Source organism: Vombatus ursinus, unplaced genomic scaffold, assembly GCF_900497805.2.
Source record: "Vombatus ursinus unplaced genomic scaffold, bare-nosed wombat genome assembly UNPS02014775.1, whole genome shotgun sequence".
NCBI lineage: Eukaryota > Metazoa > Chordata > Mammalia > Diprotodontia > Vombatidae > Vombatus > Vombatus ursinus.
In genome coordinates, this window is record NW_020954553.1 from 14,218,510 (window position 1) to 14,240,796 (window position 22,287).

Consider the following 22,287-nt stretch of genomic DNA (forward strand, 5'->3'; position numbering starts at 1 on the left):
GTTAGCCCTAACCCAGGCAACCCCCAAAAGTTGGCTCTAAGCCAGGGGGCCCCACAAAGTTAGCCCTAACCCAGGGAGCCCCACAAAGTTGGCCCTAACCCAGGCAACCCTCAAAAGTTGGCTCTAACTCAGAGAGGGGTTAGGCCCTTACAGAGATGGCCCTCCATCCAGGAAAGGCCCCACAGAAGCCTGGGGCAGAGCAGAAACTACCTCAGTGCCCACGGCTGGGCGGGAGGTGCCGGTAGTACCACGCCCACCGCCTCAAGGACTCTAGCCACCAGGCCAAATTTAGGCAGGCGCAGTCCCAAGCCTGGGAAAAGTCAAAGGTCATCACGCCTGACAACAGGCACCCAGAGACCCGGGGCCCCAGGACCGCTCCGGGAGAGCGCCCCCAGCGACTCGCCTGCAAAGGGCGGGGAGACAAGTGCGCGCCAAGCACCTCCCGCTAAACCCGAGCAAGCCCTCGGCGGCGCCAAGTGGGAGGTGGGATCTCCGTGACGTCAGCAGGAGTGCTGCGGGGATTGGTCGGAAACGGTAGAGGTGGGGCCTCAGCCCTGACTGAGCGCGAAAGCTCGAAAGGCAGTGGCGGGAGTTGAGGCCGCTGGGGTGAGGAAGTAGGGGCCGGCGTCTGGCCCAGGGTCTGAGGGAACGGCGCTAGCCTCGGCGGCGGCGCTTCTAGTTCTTCCAGGGAGAAGCTCTCGTGCATCGAAGACCATGGCAGGCGAGGTGGCGGCTGAGGTGAGTGGGGACACCGGGGTACCTTTCTCAGGCGGGGTAGGGGGTGGTGGTGGTGGCAGAGGATGGGGAACTACAAATCCCAGCATACCCCGCGGCTTCGAGGGACTACGGCTCCTGGCTGGAATTGATGGACGCCGGTGGCTGAGACGGGGTTAGTTTCCATGTTGGTCCCTTAGGAATACCGGGGTTAAGAGGTGCTGCGGCTTTGGGGTGCGAGAGGAGGTAAACGGGGTTAAGTAAATCGTGGATTCGGAGTCAGAGAACGTAGGTTGGAAATCCAGTTTTGATACTTCTTAGTTGTGTGACCTTTGCTCAAGACTAAAGTCTCCTTTGCAAAAAGAGAGGAGATGCTCTCTGAAGTCCCTTCTAATTATCAATCAGTCCTATGATAACATTTTGTTTTGTTGAAAATAGCAAGGCCGTATAGGATCACATGGTTCATAGATTTAAAGCTGGATGGAGTCTCAAAGGTCATCTAGTCCAACCCTTTCATGAGAAAATGAAGCGTAAGGAGATTAAGTGATTAGTTCTTTGCAGCTGCGTGGCAAAGACGTGGAATATCAGAGCTACAGGTAGACAATAACTAGGTCAAACCTTACCTGAGCTAGAGTCCCCTCTATAACCTCCCTGAAAAATGGTTATCCAACTTCTATATGAGCAGTCCAAGGCAGTCCATTCTGGTTTTGGATAGCTTTAATTAAAAAGTTTGGGGTTTTTTCCCCCGTTTTACAGAGATCGAATCTGCCTCTTTCCAAATTCTACTCATTTCTTTTAGTTCTATCCCCCAATTAAGCAAGACAAACCTGATCCTTCTTCCATGTGACAGCCTTCAGATATCCCTATTAAATTATCTTTTCTGTTGGCCAAATCTTGTTACAAATATTATCTCAGTTGATCCTCACAACTGGAAGATAGATGCTGTTATTATCCCATGTTTTACGGTTGAGGAAACTGAAGCAGAGAGGTTAAGTGACTTGCCCAGGTTCACATAGCTCTTAAGTATCTGAGGTTGCATTTGAACTCAGGTCTTCCTGACTCCGGACCCAGCCCTCTATCCATTCGGCCAACTAACTGTCTCAGTAGCAGTATTTCATTTTGTTCAGTCTACTTTGTTTTTCGGTTCTTTGCTATCACAAAAAAAAGTGTGGCTATATCAAAGATTCTGTAGGGTTGAGAAATTAGGTATATAGTTTAGTAGTTGCTAATGTCTTCTTGGTTGAGTTCTTTTGAATCTATACCATTTGCAATCTTTCAGTTTTTTTAAGGAATCTTTTACTTGAGATATATTGAATATCTTCTCCAGATTATCTTTAAAATTGTGTAGCTTTCATTATTTATTTTATTGATGTGAGTACAGCTGTTATTAAGAACTTCATTTTCCTGAGTGCCATCTACATCTCAGTACCAGCACATCTGGTACTGAGTTAGAGTTCATTTATGGTGGTTCCATTGTAATTGATTGTGAGAATATATTTCTGTAAAAAATGCTGGCAGATATGTTTCATTTTATGTATGTTTGTTTCCCTCCTTGTTTTGTAAAATGCTTTTAGAATTTTTTTGAGTCTCGCATCAGGATTTCTATAGGCTCCTTTTCTCTAAGGCTTTCACAGTGTTTTCTGAGCTAATCTGAACTTTTTCCTAAGAATTTGCAGATGCTCCTGTATTACTTGGCTGCCATGTCTCTGCTTGGCAAAGAGGTTGAGTATTTCCCGTCTTTGTTTGTAAGCTTTCTAGTTTTATTGTATTGGTGATTGTTTTATATCAATTAAATTTCTCTAAGAATGGTGATAATCAGTTTATGTCTTTATTTTTATCTACAATTAAAGTACTTTAGGGTTTGCAAACCCTTTACATATTAACACATTTGATCCTCACAAGAACCTTGTGAGGTACTGCCCCCATTTTACAGATGTGGGAACTTTAGACACAAAGTGATTTTCCCAGGATCACACAGCTATTAAATGTCTAAGGCAGATATTGAACATGGGTTTTCATAGTGCCATATCCAGCAATCTACCACCAGTTCTGTTTTTCATTTTTTCTTTCAGAGCTAACAACTTATTAAATATGTTGGGTTGGAATTGTTGTAAATCCATATAGTATTTACTCATCTTTATCCTTTTTTTTAATTACTTTGATCTTTGCTCTAATTATTTCAGGATCTGACTGAATCAAATAAGCATTATTAAGTGCCTGCTATGTAACAGCACTGTACTAGGTACTATGGATGGAAAGAGAAAAAGAAAACAGTTCCTGGCTTCAGGGAACTTCATTCTGTTGGGGAAAACATGTACATAAGCATATGTAAAATATATTAAAATATAAATATAAAATTATGCTTAGTATCTAGTTGCTTCTAGAAAGTAGGGGGTGAGCTCCATCTAACCAGCATTCTGAAAGGATTTTGTGTTGGTTATCCAATAGGCTCAGAATGAGGCCCAAGGTTCCCTACCTGTGAGTCTAGTCTAATGTTGTCCTTTCTTCTTTTTAGAAGAGTACCTATTATCAATCTTTGGTTTTTATGCTAGTCAGTTTACCCCTCCCTTGTAAAAAGGAAAATAAGCAAAAACACCCAATAAAGTGATCCCATCTGGTAACGTCTGCAATATTCTGTCCTACTTGTTCCTTACCTTTCTGCCATGAGCTGGAGGTATATTTGTATATTAGCTCTGTTGGATTGTCTTTGACTTTTCAGTGATTTTTTGTGATCTTTTAATTTACATTGTTGTAAATGTATATATATTATGTGCATATTTTCCTTAGTTTTTATTTTGCACTGTCAGTTTGTAAAGATCTTTCCATGCTTCTAATTTAACCATTTTGTATTGAACAATAATATTCCATTACTTACATATACCTTAGGTTTTTCAACCATTTCTAAGAGATAGGTACCCATTTTGTTTCTAGTTCCTTGCGACGACAGAGTGCTGCCATGAATATTTTGGTATATGTTGATTCTTTGTTTTCATCTTTGATTCCACTGGGGTGGGTGCCGAGTATTTGGGAAAGCTGGTTCAAACGGAGAGACATTTCAGTCCCTTTTCTTGCATAACTCCAAATAGGCGGCTAGGTGGCACAGTGGATACAATGCATGGCTTGAGAATCAGGAAGAACTTAGTTCAAATCTGACCTCAGACACTAAAGTGACCTTGGGTAAGTCAATTAACCTCTGCTCTGTCTGCCTCAGTTTTCTCAGCTGTAAAATTGGAATAATAATAGTACCTACCTCCCAGGATTGTTGGGAGGATCAAATGAGATATTTGTAAAGCATTTAGCACAGTGCCTGGTACATGGTAAGCATTATATAAATGCTAGCAATGATAATGAGGAAGAGGAAGAAGAAGATGATGATGATGGTATCCAGAGTGGTTGGACCACTTCCCAGGTCTTCATCAGTGTGCCTGTCTTCCTACCATCCCTCCAACGCTGACTATTTTGATCTTTTATCATCTTTGCCATTTTTGCCTTGTAAGAGCTAAAACCTCAGAGTTGTTTTAATTTGTATTTCTTCACACTATTAGCAGGAGGCTATTTTCATGTAGTCAAAGTCTATGATTCGTCATTTGAAAATTGTTCATATTGTTTGACCTATTAGGAAATTTAATAATAATTAGATGTTTGTGTCAGTTACTTCTATATATTGGATTTCAGACCTTTTTTTTAAGTGATATTTGCTGTAAATACTTTTTTTTTCTTATTCTATCTTCATTGATTTTATTTGTACAAAAACCTTTTTTTTTTTTTTTGGCTAGGCAACGGGGTTAAGTGACTTGCCCAGGGTCACACAGCTAGTAAGTGTTAAGAGTCTGAGGTGTGATTTGAATCCAAGGCTGGTGCTCTATCCACTGTGCCACCTAGCTGCCCTAAAAACCTTTTAATTTTAAGCAGTGAAAGTTGTCCATTTTATCTTTTATGATCTCCTTTATCCCTTATTTAGTTGAGTTCTTCCTCTAGTCACAGTATGAAAGGTACTTGATTTCATTTTTAAATTTTATTTTCTATAGTGTGACCTTTCACATTTATATTGAATATCCATTTTGAGCTTTTGTAGTATTTGGTCCAAGAAATTAGTCTAAACTTAATTTTTGTCAAACTGTTTTCCCAAGAATTCTTGTCAGAAAGGGAATTCTTTTCATAGAAATTTATTTCCTTGGGTTTATCAAATACTGAGCTACTGTTTTCAGTTGCTTCTGTTACTTGATTGTCTAGTATGTTCTACTGATCTACTTTTCAGTGTTTTTTTTTTAAACCAGTGTCAAATAGTTTTAATGACTACTGCTTTATAATATAGTCTGGGATCTAGTAATTATATGCCTTCTTTATTCATACTTTTTCTCATTTCCATTTTTATGCCAGACTTTTTGGTCTTTCAAGTGGATTTTATTATTAATTTGCCTAGTTCTATAAGCTATTCCCTTAGTAATTTGGTATAGCATTAAATATGTAAATTAATTTAGGTAATATCATTTTTATTCTAGTGGCATAGATCATTCATGAACACTGAATATCTTTTTAATTATTTAAATCTCCCTTTATTTTTGTAAAGAGTGTTTTATATTTGTAGTTGTGTTGATAGAAATCTTGCATGTGTTTTGTAGATTAGCTCAGATATTTTGTTGGGTTTGTATCTTTAATGGAATTTTCCCTTGATTTTTATTGGTACTGTATAGAGATACTAATGATTTTTTAAAAAATATATTTTGTATTTTGCTATATTGCAAAAACTGTTAATTGTCTCAGGTATTGTTTGCTGTAGCTCTCTGGCCTTTTGTAGGTGCACTATTGTATCATCTGCAAATGAGGATAATTTGACTTTGTTTTGTTGATATTACAATTATATTAGCTTTAATTTTGTTCTCTTAATTTGTTGCTATAACTAGCATTTCTAAAACTATATGAAATAGTTTTGAGGAGACTATCCTTGTTTTACCCAGCTTTGTACTGGGAAAGCTTCTAGAGTTTCTCCATTGCAAAAAAAAAATACCTCTTCATGATTTTAAATTTAATATTTATTCTTGATCATAGGAGGGGCCCTTCCCTTTCTATGCTTTTTTAGGGTTTTTAACATAAAAGAATACTGTATTTTGTCAAAGGCCTTTTATTCAATGAAAATATGGTTTTTATTAGTTTATATGGTTGATTATGCTAAATGTTTTCCAAATGCTGAATTATACTTGCTACCCTGATTCAAGTCCAGGTGGTCATAGTGAATTATTTTCTGCATATGTTGCCATTGGCATCTTGTGAGGATTTTATTTGCAATCTGCATCAGTATCCATTAGTGAGATTGCTATTTAATTCACTTTCTCTGCCTTTTTTCCCACCTGGTTTGGGTAGCAGGACCATTTTTGTCTCATAAGAGGAGTTTGGTACAGTTCCTGCTGTCTATTTTGAGAATAGCATAGGTACTAATTGCTTTTTAAATGTTTGATAGAGTTCATTTGTAAATCCATCTGGACTCAGGATTTTTCTTTAGCAGTTCATTTATGGCTTGCTTGATTTCTTTTTTCTAAGATTGGATGATTTAATATTTCTATTTTTTGTTTTGTGTGGGTATTTCATATTTTTGGATACATGATTTCTTTTGACTTAGTTTTTCTGACACATAATCACATAGAATAATTTCTAATGAAATTTTTTTATTACCTCTCTGTTGTAAATTCACCTTGTTTGTTTTTTATTTTTAGTGATTTGATTTATTCTCTTTCTTGGTCTGGTTAGCTAATCATTTATCAATTTTATTAGCCTTATCAAAAAACTAACTCTTAAATAAAACTATCATTACCCTAATTTTTCTATTCTCAGGTTTCTCTATCCTTTAATTTTCCCAAGTGGCTTCTTTTGTACTTGTTTTAGGTTTGCCAATTTTTTCATTTTCTAATCTTTTTTTAACTGCATGGTCAGTTCCTTGATCACTTTTATTTTGTTAATATGAATTATCATAGACACAAAATTTCTTCTGAAGGATGGCTTACTTGTGTCCAGTACTCTTATTTAATAGAAGAGAAAACTGATATTGAGTAGTGAAGTCAGTTAGATTGAGTCATACAGCTTATTTGTGGCAGATAAGGGCCCCGAAATTCTTATTCTTAGTCAGGTAGCCTTTTAGGTCTTAGTTAACAGCGTGCCTAAATAGTAAGTTGTGGATACTATCATCAGTTTAAGTAGTGTCCACAGAATGCTAATGGGACAGGATGCTTTGCACACTGCCTCACACATAGTAGACACTCAATAAATGTTTGCCGGTTTAAATAACAATATCTAGCACTTATACAGCACTTTAAGCTTTGCAAAGTGCTATAAATATGTTCTCTTATTTGATCTTCCCAGCATCCCTGGGATGGTAGGTGAGGTTGTTATCCCAATCTTACAGGCGAGGAAACTGAGGCTAGAGAGGATGTGATTTGTCTAGGGTCACATAGTAGTAAGTGTCAGAAGAAGAAAACTCAGGTTTTCCTGATTCCAAATCCAGACCTCTTATTCATTGCCTCACTTAGCTACTTAAATTTGTGGCATTCTTGTCATCAATAATGAAATTGCTTTCTCCAAAGTTACCAGTGAGAGGTGGAGTCACAATAGTAGAGTGAGAGGAAGCATTGGAGTCTAGCTCATCCATCACATCTCCTTGACAGAGATCTAGAAAATGTTCTGTACCAAATCCTCATCAAGAAAACCAAGAAAAAGTCACGGTAAGTGACTTTTTTCTAACCTTGGGTGCATTAGAGAAGAGATCTGCAGGCACTGGAGACAGGGCTGGTCAAGAGTATGTGTAGAGAATGAAACAGGGCACCATGTAAGGAAACATGGGGCAGAAAGAGATCCCAGGGGATTCCTCAACAAGCTGTGGATATAGGAATGTGTGCCATCTGGCCGTTCTGTAGCCCACTATCCAGTTCCAGGTAATAGATTCATAGTGCAGGGGAGCAATCTTGAGCATTGGTCCTAGCTGCCTATTGAGTAAGGAACAAGTTCTGGGAAGCACATGATTGCAGTATGGCTTTGATTTCAGAAACAGAGTGTAGCGTCCCAGACCTAAGGGAAACATATAGTTAAATTGCTCTGAACCTGCAAAACTCAATGAGCTCATAATAGTGGCTGAATTCAATAGCAGTCTACTAAAACTCCCAACCATGCCCAAGTCAACAGACCCCAACCTGGGTCAAGAAATTACAAAACTCAGACTAGGAGGCCAGTGAACAGGAACCTCATCTTCTATCCTTCTGATCACACTACATTCAGAGCACTAAGAGTTTATGAGCTCCCAGCACCAGAAAGATGTAAGAGGACAGAAGCTCAGGCCAGAAGTATTCAGGGCCTAGCGCTAACACAAAATCCTAAGTCAATTAGACTGAAAAACTGAGCAAACAACAACAAAAGAACCTGACCATAAAGAGCTATTATGGAGACACCAAGCTCAAGACACAAACCCAGAAAAAGAAGTTGACTAGAAAAAAAAAATCTGCAAGCAAAGCCACAAAGAAAAATGCAGCTTGGACACAAGTTCAATTAAAATTCTTGGAAGAATTTTTTTTCCCCCCCAAAAATTAAAAAAATGATTTTAGAATCCACATGATAGAACAGCTAGGTGACTCAGTGGATACAGCATGGCCCTGGAGTCAGGAGGACCTGAGTTCAAATCTGGCCTCAGACATTTACTAGCTGTGTGATCCTGGGTAAGTCACTTAACCCTGGTTGCCCCCCCCCCAAAAAAAGAATCCACATGAGAGCAATAGAGGAAAAAATGGCAAAGAAGCAAGAGCCAGGAAAGAAATATATGAAAAGAGAATTAATAGCTTGGGAAAAGAGGTACAAAATGTTACTGAAGAAAATAATTCCTTGAAAATTAGATTTAGCCAAATTGAAGCTGATGACTCCATGAGATATCAAGAAATAGCAAAACAGAGTCAAAAGACTGGAAAAAAAGAATAAAATGTGACGTATTTCATAGGAAAACAATTGATCTGGAAAACAGATTGAGGAGAACAAATTTAAGAATTATTGGAGTACCTGAAAGCTATGAACAGCAATAGTAGTAAGAGCCTGGACATCTCATTTCATGAATTCCTAGAAGAAAATTGCCCAGATATCTTAGAACCAGAGGGTAAAGTAGAGATTAAGTTAGTCCACCAGTCACCTACTGAAAGAAAGGAACACCCAAATGAAAATTCCCAGAAATATTATAGCCAAAATCCAGAGCTCCTAGGTTAAGGGGAAAAAAAATACTGTAAGCATCCAGAAAGAATTCGAGTACCAAGGAGCCACAGTTAGGATCACACAAGATTTAGCAGCTGTCCCTTTAAAGGAATGCAGATCTTAGAACAATATTCTGGAAAGTAAAGGAAATGGGTTTGCAACCAGTAGTCATTTAGTCAATAAACATTAAATGCCTACTATATTCCAGGCATCGTGCTAAGCATTTGTAGACACAAACATAAAAAAGATAGTCCTCGTCCTAAAAGAGCTCACAATCTAACATGAGGAGACAACACACAAATGAAAGCTGGAAAGTAGAGGAGGTGGGGTATCCAGCACAGGGGCATGGTGGTGAAGCTGAAGAATTCCAAAATGAGTGCAGCCAGGTGGGAAAGGAGGAGATTTGTGAGAGGTCTGTCCTGTCCCCTCTCCTTAAATGAAGGAGTTTGTGGCTCCACCTTCCAATTAGAGGGCCAGAGGATACTGATGAAGCATGAGTAACTAGGCTGATTAGATCTTGCAAGATGATGACATTTCACAGTGATGATTTTACTGGGGGCATGTTGGAGAAGCCAAAGAAGTCCAAAATGAGTGCATTGGCCCTAACTAAAATGAAGTGGAACATTGGGATAATCTACCCAGGAAAATTAACTTTAAATCTATAGGGGGAAAAATGTATCTTTTAATGAAATAGAGGACTTCTAAGCATTCCTGATGAAAAGACTAGAGCTGAGTAGAAAATTGGACGTACAAACATAGCAGTCAAAAGAAGCATAAAAAAAGGTAATGAATGAAAAATCACAAGGTTAAAGTATTTACATTCTTATGTGGGGAGGTGATACATGTAGCCTCTCAGAACTTTATCATCATCAGAGATGATAGGAGGATATCTTTATTAGATAGAGGGCCTGGGTGTGATTCTGTTATGTTTGGATGATCTCAAAAGAGGAATGGAAAGAGTGGGGAAGAAGAATGCACTGGGAGAGGAAGGAAGGGAAAGGAAGAATGGGAGAAATTATTTCACATAAATGGGGTGTGCAAAGAGAAGTTTATACAACAAAGAGAAAGCAGTAGGAGTGAACAGATGAGACTCCAATGTCATTCTCTTTTGAACTGTTTAAAGGAAGAAAGAAAATACAAGCACACACAGTTGAATACTGAAACTCAGCTTACCTAAGAGGGAAAGAAGGTAAAAGAAAAGGGAGGATTACTAGGGAGGGTAGATCAAGGGAAGTATTAGTCAGAAGCAATGCATACTCTTAAAGAGGGAATAGGGAAAAAAGAGAAGGAAAAGTATAAGAGAATAAAATGGAGGGATAATAAGCCCAGGAAGGTCAAGTGGTAGTCTGAAGATAACACATGTAATAAATAGCAGAGCTAAGATTCAAACACAATTTCGGACTATAAAACCAACACACTTTCCACTATACTACATAATTTGTATTACATGTATATATATCTTATTTCTCTTACTGGATTATGAACTTCATGAGGACAGAGATAATGTCATATATGTATGTATATATTTATATATTTGTATCTCCTTCCATGGTCAATTCATTGATCTTTTTTTTCTGGTAGTGTTGGCTACATCCCACAAATTTTGGTATGTTATCTCACTGTTGTCATTATCTAATAAAATTATTGCTTGTTTCTATGACCCACTCATTCTTTAGGCTTAAGTTATTTCATTTCCAATTAATTTTTAACTTTTGATTCAAAGGCTCTTCATTGAATCTAATTTTTATTGCATTATGGTTGGCAAAATATGTGTTGAGTATTTTTGTTTTTCAGCTTTTGTTTGTGATGTTTTTATACCCCAATACATGGTCAACTTTTTTAAAGGTACCATGTATAGCTGAGAAATAGGTATACTCTTTTCTATTCCTATTTGATATTCTCCAGAGATCTGTCATATCTAACTTTTCTAAAATTCTCTTCAGGCTTTTAACTTTCGTTTGTTTTTTGGTTATAAAATTTATCTAGGTTTGAGAAGGGGTAAATTGAAGTCTCCTCACTATTAGAGTTTTAGTGTCTATTTCTTCCTGTAACTCATTTAACTTTTCTTTTAAGAATGTAGCTGTTATACTATTTGGTGCAGTTCAGTATTGATACTAATTCATCATCACCTTTTAGCAAAATGTAGTTTTCCTGCCTATCTTTTTTAATTAGGTCTATTTTTGTTTTTGTTTTTTCTGAGATCTGACAAGTGATAGATTCTGCTCCAGCCCCTGATTTTAACTCTGTGTGTATCTTTGTTTCAAGAGTGTTTCCTGTAAATAACATACTGTTCGAATCTGATTTCTAATTCGTTCTGCTGTCTTCCATTTATGACTGATGACATCTCCTTCACATGAATAGTTATGATTGCTAAATGACTTGCCCAGGGTCACACAACTAGGTAGTTCCTGGAGAAAGATTTGAACTTGGGTCTTCCTGAGTCTAAGTTCTGTGCACTATCTACTGTGCTGCCTTATTGCTCAGATCAAAGACAGAAAGACCCAACATACACCAAAATATTTATAGCAGCCCTTTTTGTGGTAGTAAAAAACTGGAGACAAAATAATTGCTGGTTGATTGGGGAATGGTTAAACTGCGTTATATGATTGTTGTAGAATATTACCATGCTTTGAGAAATGAGTATGAAGAATATACAGAAGCTTGGAAAGACTTAAACTGAAAGAAGAGTAGAGAGCATCTACACAACAGAAAACCAAGAAGTCAATACATGGACCTTTGAAGTCAGTCTGATAAATTCATAGGTAATCATAAGGGTTTGTGATCATTCACAGACAGACCCCAAGGCTCATCTTATATTGATGCTGGTGAAAGGATATAGGTAGCAGGGTTTTGAGAAATATGAAGTTCACGAGTGGTCTGATGGCCAGGACTTGACCAGTCCTACAAAACAAAAAAAATGAGCACAGGTGAACAGAACTGGTGAGCTGCCTTCCAGGCAGAGAACTGGTTATTTTGTCCAGTCATCAGTGCCTATGGACAAGTAAAACTGAGTGGGGCTTGGTTTTTATGTTGCCTTAGGGAAATGTTTTGTATTTCTAGCCATACATTTTGGTCTCTATTACTTGATGTCCTTTTTATTCTACCATATTGTGACTTTCATTGTTGCTATCTTAACCCAATATGATGGTCCTAAACTTTTTTTTTTCCTCGAACAATTTACTAACAGTTAACTGTAAATTCAGCATTACAACAATACCCAAGTAGGTATTTGTCATCTATCACATTGTCAGGAGAGCTGCTTGGCTAACAAGTTAATTAAAAATTTACTCCAATTTTCTAGCTTCACCTCGATGTTGAAGATCCCAAACTGAACACAAAGGAAGAAACTGATTCAGACAGTGGGCAGAGCAGCTGTGAAACAGGATCTCCGGGCCATTCCAACACAAAAGGCACACCCCTGATTGAAAGAGGTTTGTGATATTGTCCGATCCCTTGTTTTCACAGGTAAAACCTCCAGAGCTCACTTGGTGCGTGGATAGGGTTCTCTCTTTTTTTTTTTTTTTTTTTTTTTTGCCGAGGACACCACCATCTTCCCAGTTACCCAGCTTCCTGTCTTCAGAGTCATCTTAGATTCGTCCCCATCACTGCCCTCTTCCCACCTCCTATTAGTTGCCTCAACTTGCCCATCTTTTCTTAAATATGTCTTCTTAGTCATACTGCAACTACCCTAGTTCCAGCCCTCTTTTTTCTGGACTACTGTGTAGTCCCCTAATTGATCCTTCTGTTTCTAATCTCACCTATTTATTCTCTACATAGATGCTAAAATAGTCTTAATAAAGGCATAGGGTTTGACCCAAACCTTTACTGGTTTCCTGTTGCCTCTAGGCTAAAATACAGATTGCTCAAGCAGGCATTTAATGTTCTGCACAACTTGACTTGAGCTTACCTTTCCAAGCTTGTGTCACATCTTTCTTCTAGCTAAACTGGACTGCTGGATGTGCATTGAACTCATCAGTCTGCCTCCTGCCTCCGTGTATTCACCTAAGCTCTTTGCCCTCTGTGCCTGTAATTCCTTCTTTCCTCCTCTCAGCCCATCAGAATCCTTGTCTTTTTTTAAGACTCAGCTCAGGGGAGCTCCTTCTTTGCCGTGTCTCTCCTGTTCCTACCAGTTGTTAGTGCTTTCAATCCTCAAATTGTACCAAAATCTCTCAGTGCGTTCTGTATCCCTCCAGAAGAGCATGAGCTCATTGAGGGTAGGAGCTGTTTCATTTTTGTATTTGCATCCCTAGTAATGAGCACAATAGTGTGAACTTGATAAATGTTTATTTAATTGAATTGAGTTGACTTGACATTAGATGTGAAATTGCATTTGGAGGATGTCCATATACATTTTGCTTGATTGGACGGGTATGTATAGGTTTCTGGGAATCTAGAGATTGGATTAGATTGCTGGGCATCAGGAGGCCTAAATTCTAGTCCCAGCCTTACCACTACCTCATGTAATCTTGGGCAAGTCCCTTCCCCTCTCTGGGCTGCTGTTTCCTCTTCTATATAAATGAGGGGGTTGCACTAGATGATCTCTAAAGTCCCTTCCAGCTCTAAAATTCCATGATTTACAAAACATATTTGGATGAACTCATTCCAGCTACAGTGTCAGAATTGTAAAATTTCATACAGATTAGAAATGTTTTCTACACTGAGCTGTTAAAGTGTGGATAATTACATTCCTCAATATGTGAAAGCTATGTTAGGTTCAGGAAAATGTTTTCATAATGTGGATAAGGCTCGATTTGCTGTGCTAAAATAAACCTTTACTGGTAGTTGCAAGATTTCACAAGCTGAAATAAATCTCTGACACATCCTAACCATCCACTTCTGCAGATGAACATTGCTAGGGGGGATGGGGACAAGTCCAAGTGACCGAGTAACAGTCTTTCATCTTTCGTTTATTCCAGACTCAGATGAAGAGATCTTTGTGAGTAAGAAATTGAAACATAACAAGTTCCTCCTGCAGGACAGTGACAGTGAAGAAGATGACAGAGAGGTCCTTCCTAAGAAAGCTGACAATGGCAACACAGAGGTAGAAAGTGAGGAGAATAAAGAAAACATATATGCAAGGAAAAAAGGAAAAGCCCGAAAGATTTACCAGGCTCTGAAGGACAGTGATGAGAGTGACGTTGGGGAGCCACCGTATCAGAAGAACTTTGACAGCCGGGTGATGGCTCCTTTGGCTGAAAGTACCTCGGATCTGGGTTCCCAATCCCCGAAGTCTTTGACTTCACCAGCAGGTGCCAGGAAAAGGTTTAAAGAACATACTCGGGTTAAAGAAGATGCTGGAGGGAAAACAAAAGGGAGATCACAGAGGAGGCTTGAGAAAGAAGCCAAAAAGATGGAAGTGATTAGTCGTCTGAAAAAAAAGGAAAATAAAAATGAGGTATTTTTTTAAAGGCCATCCAGATATTTCTAGGGTGTGTTTAATATATTCAATTTGTATTTTAATGACCTATCTCCGTATTTTATTTTTCACTGCTTAAAGACAGGGACTATATGTTCTGTATATCTTTCCCCTTCATGACCTAGCACAATGTGAAAAGACAGATGGAATAGTGAAAAAGGCACTGGACTTGGAATCACAGGACCTGGGTTCTAGTCCTGGCTCTTGTTGTTATTGTTCAGTAGTTTTTCAGTCGTGTCTGACTCTTCGTGACCCCATTTGGGGTTTTCTTGGCAAAGATACTGGAGTGATTTGCCGTTTCCTTCCCCAGCTCATTTTACAAATGAGGAAACTGAGGCAAACAGGGTTAAGTGACTTGTCCAGGGTCACGTAAACTAATAAGTGTCTGAGGTTGGATTTGAACTCAGGAAGAGAAGTCTTCCTGACTCCAGGCCCAACATTCTATATTGTACCACCCAGCTGCCCTAGTCCTTGCTGTACCACTGGGCAAATTGTGTCACCTTTCAGGACCTCAGTTTCCCTATATGCAAAATGGGGGATAATAATTCTTATATCACATGATATTTTAAGGAAAGGTTTTGTAAACTCTCAAGTGCTGTGTAAATATGAACAATTAATATAATAGACAATTAGTGTTTGGATTGAAGAGCACAAGTTAAGTTTGAAATGAAAGAGGAGGATTTTTTTATACTTCTCATGTGAATTAGCATGCTTCCAGCAATTAGTGATCTTGTTTGCTTAGTCAAAATTCATCCTTAATCAGTTTTAAAAGTAAGCACTCAATACAGATGATTCAGTTCTCTAAAAGCCCTCACTAATTTCTAAGTAAATTTTGGGCAGTTGTTTGCAGATAGAGCTTTCCGTGTCGGGGGTAGGTATATGTTGTGAACCAATTGAAATAATTCTTCACTCTGGCAGAATCAGAGTTGTTGTCCGTTTTCAGAATATCAACGTGATCACCTCAAAATCCTTTTCAGAGGTAGGTGGAGGCATGAATCTTAAATGAATAAACAATAGATAATGTTAAATTGAAGAATGAGCAGAACATGGGTTTTGTTTTTGCTTTTGTTTCATTTAGTTTTTTTGTAATGTCACACAGGACGGTGAAACCAAACAACTGTTCAATGATAGTGGCTGTCTTCTTGGGGACAGTGACCTTTTTGAGACTGGATTGGAGGAAGAAAATGATCCGCCACCGGAAGATGAAGAATCATTAGAATCAATACGAGCTTCTGTGAAAGGCAAAATCAAAAAGCACAAGGCGAGTAAAGGGTTAATAGAACCAGGCCTTCCCATCATTCCCAGCCTTTGTTTTCCCTCCTTAGCTTAGAGTTGGATGTTGATAAAGATTTTTTTTTTAACTTAAGAAAATCATGTGCTGATTGATTTAGGTTTTTCAGCAGTTGTTAATTTTGGAAACTGTTGTACAGGTGACAGACATGCTAACCCGTCGGGAAACTGGAGCTGAGGTAGTATTGCCATATTAGGACTGACTGATAGCAAGTGTTGCTTCAGATTCTGTAAAAATGTTCAAATTCTCCCATGGGAACGGGATGGTCATTAGGATGTTTTCCCCAATTTGGTTTGTAAATCACACATACTCTAGTAGGAAGCAGTGGAAAGGTGGTGTTGAATTCCAGCCAGGGGTGTGAAGCTCACAGCCCTGGATGGAACAGATTTGGGTTTGTTTAGGTTTTTTTTTTTTCTCCTAACAAAAACATAGACTACAGATACCCAAGCACACAGGTAAGGTCAAGAGGGGACAACTCTCAGAGAACTCTGAGGAAATGGCAGTAAGACCAGCTCTTCCCTGAGCCCCCTGAAGCAGACACACTAGTGGTGATTACTGACATGTATGGCATGGTAGACAAGAATCAGTCTTGGAGTTGAGGACACTTGGATTCCACCTTGTGACACATACTAGCCCTGCAACCTTGGGCAAGTCACTTAGCTTCTCATATATGGGCCTTACTGTTTGTGAAGCCTTTTCCAGTACATTACCTCATTTGGGCCTCACACCAACTCTGTGACGTAGGAGGTGGGTACTACATATATTATTATCTCCATTTTGTAGATAAAGAAACAGACTTGCCCATGGTTACAGAGCTCATAGAATCAGAAGATGGATTTGAATCCAAATCTTCTGACTCCAAGTCAAGTACTCTATGTACTTCACCATATTGCCTGCTACAGAGGTTTTTCTGATTTCCTTGGAAGCATAAGAGGCATTTGGAGGAGAGGGGGTGCTTTAGGGAACTGCTGTTGAATGCTTATTATATTGTAAGCCCTGTTCAAGGCATCAAATTTATTTTCTGAGCATTCTTATGAATGTGTGGGATCCAAGCAACTTGACATTCTTTGAGGATTTTATACCTATTAAATAATTAGTTCAGTCTGAATACAGTGTCCGATCTGCCTGGGTTCACAAAACAAATCTGTGCTCAAAACTTTCTGGTAAGAAGCGTGTCTTCTTCGCCTGCTTAGACGTTTGATCTCTTTCGTTATGGAAAAGAACTACGGCACATAGGACCTGGAAGGGCTCTCAGAGACCATCTGGTAGCTGGCAATAACTAACATTGATATAGAGCCTACTTTGTGCCAGGCACTATGCTAAACACTTTACAATTGTTGTCTTATTTGATCCTCACAATAGCTCTGAGAGGCAGATGCTGTCATCATTCCCATTTTACAGGTAAGGAAATTGAGGCAAACTGAGGTTCAGCCACTTGCCCAGTGAGTGTCTGGTAGATTTGAACTCAGGTCTTTCTGACTTGAAGCCTGGTGCTCTAATTACTGTACTACCTAGTTTCCTTCACTTACCTGGTCTGGCCACCTCATTTTACAGAGGAGGCAACCAGAGGAGGAATCTGATATGTCAGAGGTTGAATGATGAGTCTGTGCTTGAGCTGGGCCTAGAGCCGAGGCCTCCTGACACTCAGGCCGGGGCTCTTTTCCCTGCGTCATGTTAGATTTTCTCTTTTAGATGATTACTTTGCTGTCTTGTCTTTTAGAAAAAGGAGCTGTCTTTGGAAAGTGGGGGCTGTTCATTTGAAGATGAAAAGGAGCTGTCACACGGAATGATAAGAAAGGTGAAGTAATGCTCAGAAGCCGTGTTCCCTTTGATTTCTTCCCATTGAGTTGTTCATTTCTCCCTCCTCATGTTTGTTCTGTACTGAGTCTTATAATAGTCCTGCTCCCCCATTCCCTTTCCTCCTTGTTTCCTTGGAAAGAAAAGCCTCTTTCAGGATGAAACATCCATCTTTATGCAAAGCACCAACATAGGTTTCTTTTCTCTTTAAGGAGAGGAAGGCGGCCAAGCTAAGTAAGGAAGCTATAAAAAGACTACATAGTGAGACCCAACGCCTTATTCGAGGTAATGTTATTAATGCATTGCACTTTGTGGAAAACACAAGTGATGTCTTTGTAAGGAGATCAGTTTTGGCTCAAGGGATGTTTCTGACATTCTTAGGTCTAAACTTAGTTTATACTATCTGCTCAGTATTTTTATTTTTATCAGTAACTTGTTGGCACCTATTAAGTTTGTGGATGGCATGAAGCTGGGAGGAAGAGTACAGTAATTTATATAACTCACATTTATTTAGCACCTTAAGGTTTGCCAAGCACTTTGCTCACTCAAAACAACCTTGTGAGGTAGAGAGTACAAGTAATATTTACAAGGATGCCCCACTCCCCTTACTGGCAAATATGACTTATTATCACATTGCTTCTTATGGAGGAGAAAACCGAGGCGGAGGGAATTGAAGTGATTTGCCTAAGGTTACATAGCCAGTAAGAGCTAGAATTCAAATCCAGATCTTTCTCCTAAATGTTAATCTAGTGTTCTTTCTGATGTATGCCATTGCTTCACAAAGCTATGACTTGCCCATGGTCACGCAATAAGCGTAAACACGTGCGTATGAAACTTAGGTCACCTGAGTCTCAGATCTAATCCTCAGCACCATACCTTGTTGCCTCTGTGTAGAGGAAGGAACACTGGACTGGGAATCAGGAAATTAGTGCTTGTCTTAACATTGCTACTCACTTGCTCTGTGCCCTGACCGAGTCATTTAAGCTCTTTGAGCATCAGTTTCCTCACTTATAAAATAAAAGAGTTGAATACTGTGATCTTCTAGCTTTAACTTCATATAATTCTAGAACTCATTGGGATCAGTGGTTCTTGAAGGGCAAGTCAGGGTGGTGCTCTAGGTGTGCCACAAACTGAATGGAGTGTGATCTTATAATCCAATGTGCCATCTCCCACAAAGTGTTTTAACTTTACACTTGTATTTTCTAACTTTACACTTGCATTCTTATGTGCATGTGCAAGTCTCACATGCATGTGTGATTTCTTGCCGCAAAGAATAATATTATACCTTGAGCAAAAAAAAAAAAATCCGTGAGCTCCTGCATTAGATAATAGAATTGGAATTCCTAAGGATTTTAAAAGGCAGAAACAATGACCAAATCCAACAATATTAAATGTAATAGGGATAAAAGTACTCAGCATTCGAAAATCCAGCTGCAGAAACCTGGGGTAGAGGAGACATGGCTTAATAGCAGGTCAAATAGAAAAGACTTGGGTCTTTTTGTGAGTTCAATATGATTTGGCCAAAAAAAGCTAATGTGGTCTTAGGCTGTATTAATGTTAGTTTTCAGAACCAGGGAGGGGTGGTCCCTCAGTACCCAGCCTTGGTCCGTTCACATTTTAGGTTCAGTTCTGAATATTACATTTTAGGAGAAAGATGGACAAGCTGGAGAGTACCCAGTAGCATGCGACCAGGATACTTGTCCAGTGAGGAATAGTTACAGAAATGTGAATTTTTAACCTGGATAAGGGGACACATAATCATCATCTTTCAGTATCTGAAGGGTTTGTCTAGTGCAATAGAAGAGCAATCAGGCTGCCTAGCTCCAGAGACCCTTGTGTTGGCATTACAGGAGGCAGATTTTAATCTCAGTATAGGAAAAAATTTCCTAATAATCAGAAAAAGTCTAAATGGGCTATCTTATCTAAAAGTTTAATGGGCTGTCTTGAGAGGTAGTGAGTTCCCCATCACTGGAAGTACTTAAGCTGGAGCTGGATGACTGCTTGTTAGGCAGACATGTTGTTGTGGGAATTTATGCCTCAAGTAAAGTGAGAGTAGAGGGCCTTTGAGATCTTCAAACTCTGTGACTGTGGTCTTCAAGCCTCGGGGGATTGTGGTAAAAAGAGTCGCTGTTGTGAAACTCCTAGCCTCTTAGTATAAACTGAACACGTTGCTAGACCTGCAGTAACCTTAGCTTCTCCATAAGGAAGATTCTTTGTCTCCAGACCTTCCCTTTGTTGGAATGATCATGTCCTTTGTGTCCGCTTGCTGTTGGCTAGTGGAGTTTTGTTAGTAAGTGATTACTCACCGTGCATTTGCTTCGGTCTTTGACTGCCTTTTTTGCTTTTATTCCCTTCGGCAGAGTCTGCACTCTCTCTTCCCTATCACATGCCTGAAAATAAAACCATTCACGACTTCTTCAAACGCAAGCCGAGACCTTCTGGCCTGGGAAATGCCATGGCACTGCTGAAGTAAGGGCACTTTCTTTTTACGTGACTGGATGTTTCTTAGACACACTAGTTTGAGGAGCCAGTTTTTAGGGTAAACAGTTTCTTCTCACCCCCAGCCTTTGTCCCAAATAAAAAATTCTCAAAATTTCTGAAAGCCTGCATGGTTTAATGGAAAGCACCCTGGATCAGTGGCACCAGCCTTGGTTTTTGAGGCCTGATTTGGCCTTGTATTATTAGCTGAGTCACCCTAGTTGGGCGAGTTATTTCATCTTCATCCGTAAAGTGAGAATGATATTTCCTTCCCTGCCTTCCTTACAGAGTTGTGGATAATGTGAAATAATGACCACAGAGCACTTCTATTAAGGGTTGAGAATATGTCACGTTGAGAATGGGATTCACCTCAGGCTGTTTCCCTCCTGACAGGTCATCTAAGTATCAGGCAAACCTCAGCAAAGAGACCAGCACCACCATTAACCCAAGTGATAGCAGTAATGCCAGCCACACCAGAGGCTCTAACCAGATGACAGGCCTTGAACCAGAAAGTGAGAGCAGCCCTCTTCCTTTAGCTCCTGACCCTCCCCAGACCTCTGCTGACTCTGCTGACCAGCCTGCTTGTGAAGATATGACAAAAGATGAGCCAGGATGTTATGGGGATCGAGGACAGAAGGAAGACATGGAGGCCACTATGAGCCCTTCATTCAAGGACGTTTCAGAGCGTCAGCAGCAATCCAGCGTCTTCACTAGTAAGGGGCTGGAACAGACGGAGGCTAGGGCCCCTGTAGCACTCGAACTCAGTGTTCTGGAGGAAGAGAAAGAGCTACAGGATCCTAACGAAACAAAGGGGAAGGTCGCTGAGGTCAGGCAGCAAGCTACGGTAACAGCCACAGTTCCATCAGAAAAAGGAAGGAAGGTCACACTGGATAAACTTCAGCAACTGGGAGTAGATCTCTCCATTAAGCCAAGGTTGGGGGCTGATGAAGATTCTTTTGTGATACTCGATGAGCCTGAAACCAATAGAGGTAATCCTTTGATCCGGGCCTTGCCCTCTTCTGAATAGTAGTGGGTTTTCTTCCACTTTAGATATTGCTAATGCAAACAACTCTCGAATATCTATGATTTTAGATGGGGAAGCAGGAATCACTGAAATCAATAGATAGTTCCCAAACCTGTTAGCAAGTACAGGTATAATCTTACTTGGGAAGCCATGTTCCTCTTGTTAGCTGATCTTTGGTGCTATTGTGGCCCTGTACTGAGGGGTTCAGGAATATCACATTCATACATCCAAACCCTTAGTATAGTGGAAGACTATTCATATATAGAAGGCAAAAGTGTACTTTTTTTTTTTTGCTAGGCAATGCAGTTAAGTGACTTGCCCAGGGTCACACAGCTAGTAAGTGTCAAGTGTTTGGTCTGAGGCCAGATTTGAACTCAGGTCCTCCTGACTTCAGGGCAGCTGCCCCTACTTTTTTTTAATAATATAAAACCAATGTTGGGAATACGTTGTATCCGCAAACAATAATAAACTGAGTTGAAGAATGGGAGGGGAAAGGATAAATTTTGAGTCACTGTTATGCATGTATCCTAAAGATAGTCTTGATATTATGATACTAAAAATCAGCATGCTAAAATGTACTTCTTGGTGCACCATTAATGGGAGATGTCTTTAGTAGGCTCTGAAGAGATCTATAAGGAATTGTACATAGAAGGTTGCTAAGCTAGTATTAGTGGTAATTGAGAAAGTAATTCTGAGTGCTTCCTAGGTGCATTTGTAGTTTGTCCTGGGACCTTTCTCTTAGTACAGAGCTGACCTCAGAAAAGATTCCTTCCAGCTCCTTACCTCCATAGCGCTGCTTCAGTTCAATTCAGTAAACATTTATTAAGTGACAACTATGTGCCAGGCACTGCTGAGCACTGAAGATACAAATAAGAAAAGTGAAGATAGTCTCTGCCCTCAAGGAGCTTAAAATCTAGAGGGGGAAGCCAACACACAAAATTGCAGGGGGTACCGGCTGGAGGCATCTTGTTCCATGGAGTTAGATGATTCTCACAGCTGCTGTGGCCTTGGCCTGGGGGGCTTTGGTGTAGGACTTAGCCAGGGCTGGTGTACCTCCTGGGCACCTGTTCTACCAGTGCAATGATGATGATGATGATGACCTGATGACCTAATAGAGGTAATAAAAAAATTGGTCTTCTGGCTGAACCAGGAAGTTTAATCCACAAGATTTAGATTTGTGTCCTTTATTCCATAGTTCTTAGAATTTGGCCATTTACCAGTATTTTCTTCAGTAGATTGGCTGCTAACTAAATTTGTGAGCATATCTGTTATGCAGTATTTCTTGTTCAACAGAATTTGTTCGGTCCACGTTAGCGAAGTAGTGTTGGTGGGAGCTGTTGGAGTAGTGTA

The 22,287-nt window shown here is 39.6% G+C and overlaps 1 protein-coding gene across 1 annotated transcript in view; it reads left to right on the top strand.

Annotated features, from left to right (window-relative positions):
• The first annotated feature begins 592 nt into the window (after nt 1-592).
• CLSPN (claspin) overlaps nt 593-22,287 on the top strand; it is a 37,798-nt gene continuing 16,103 nt past the window's right edge. Inside the window, exons 1-8 of the mRNA XM_027864742.1 lie at nt 593-738; nt 12,233-12,362; nt 13,848-14,326; nt 15,447-15,608; nt 17,359-17,436; nt 17,648-17,720; nt 19,796-19,904; nt 20,307-20,902. Of these exons, the coding sequence (XP_027720543.1) occupies nt 715-738; nt 12,233-12,362; nt 13,848-14,326; nt 15,447-15,608; nt 17,359-17,436; nt 17,648-17,720; nt 19,796-19,904; nt 20,307-20,902 (1,651 nt within the window). The 5' untranslated portion in view covers nt 593-714. The remainder of the gene's footprint in view (nt 739-12,232; nt 12,363-13,847; nt 14,327-15,446; nt 15,609-17,358; nt 17,437-17,647; nt 17,721-19,795; nt 19,905-20,306; nt 20,903-22,287) is intronic.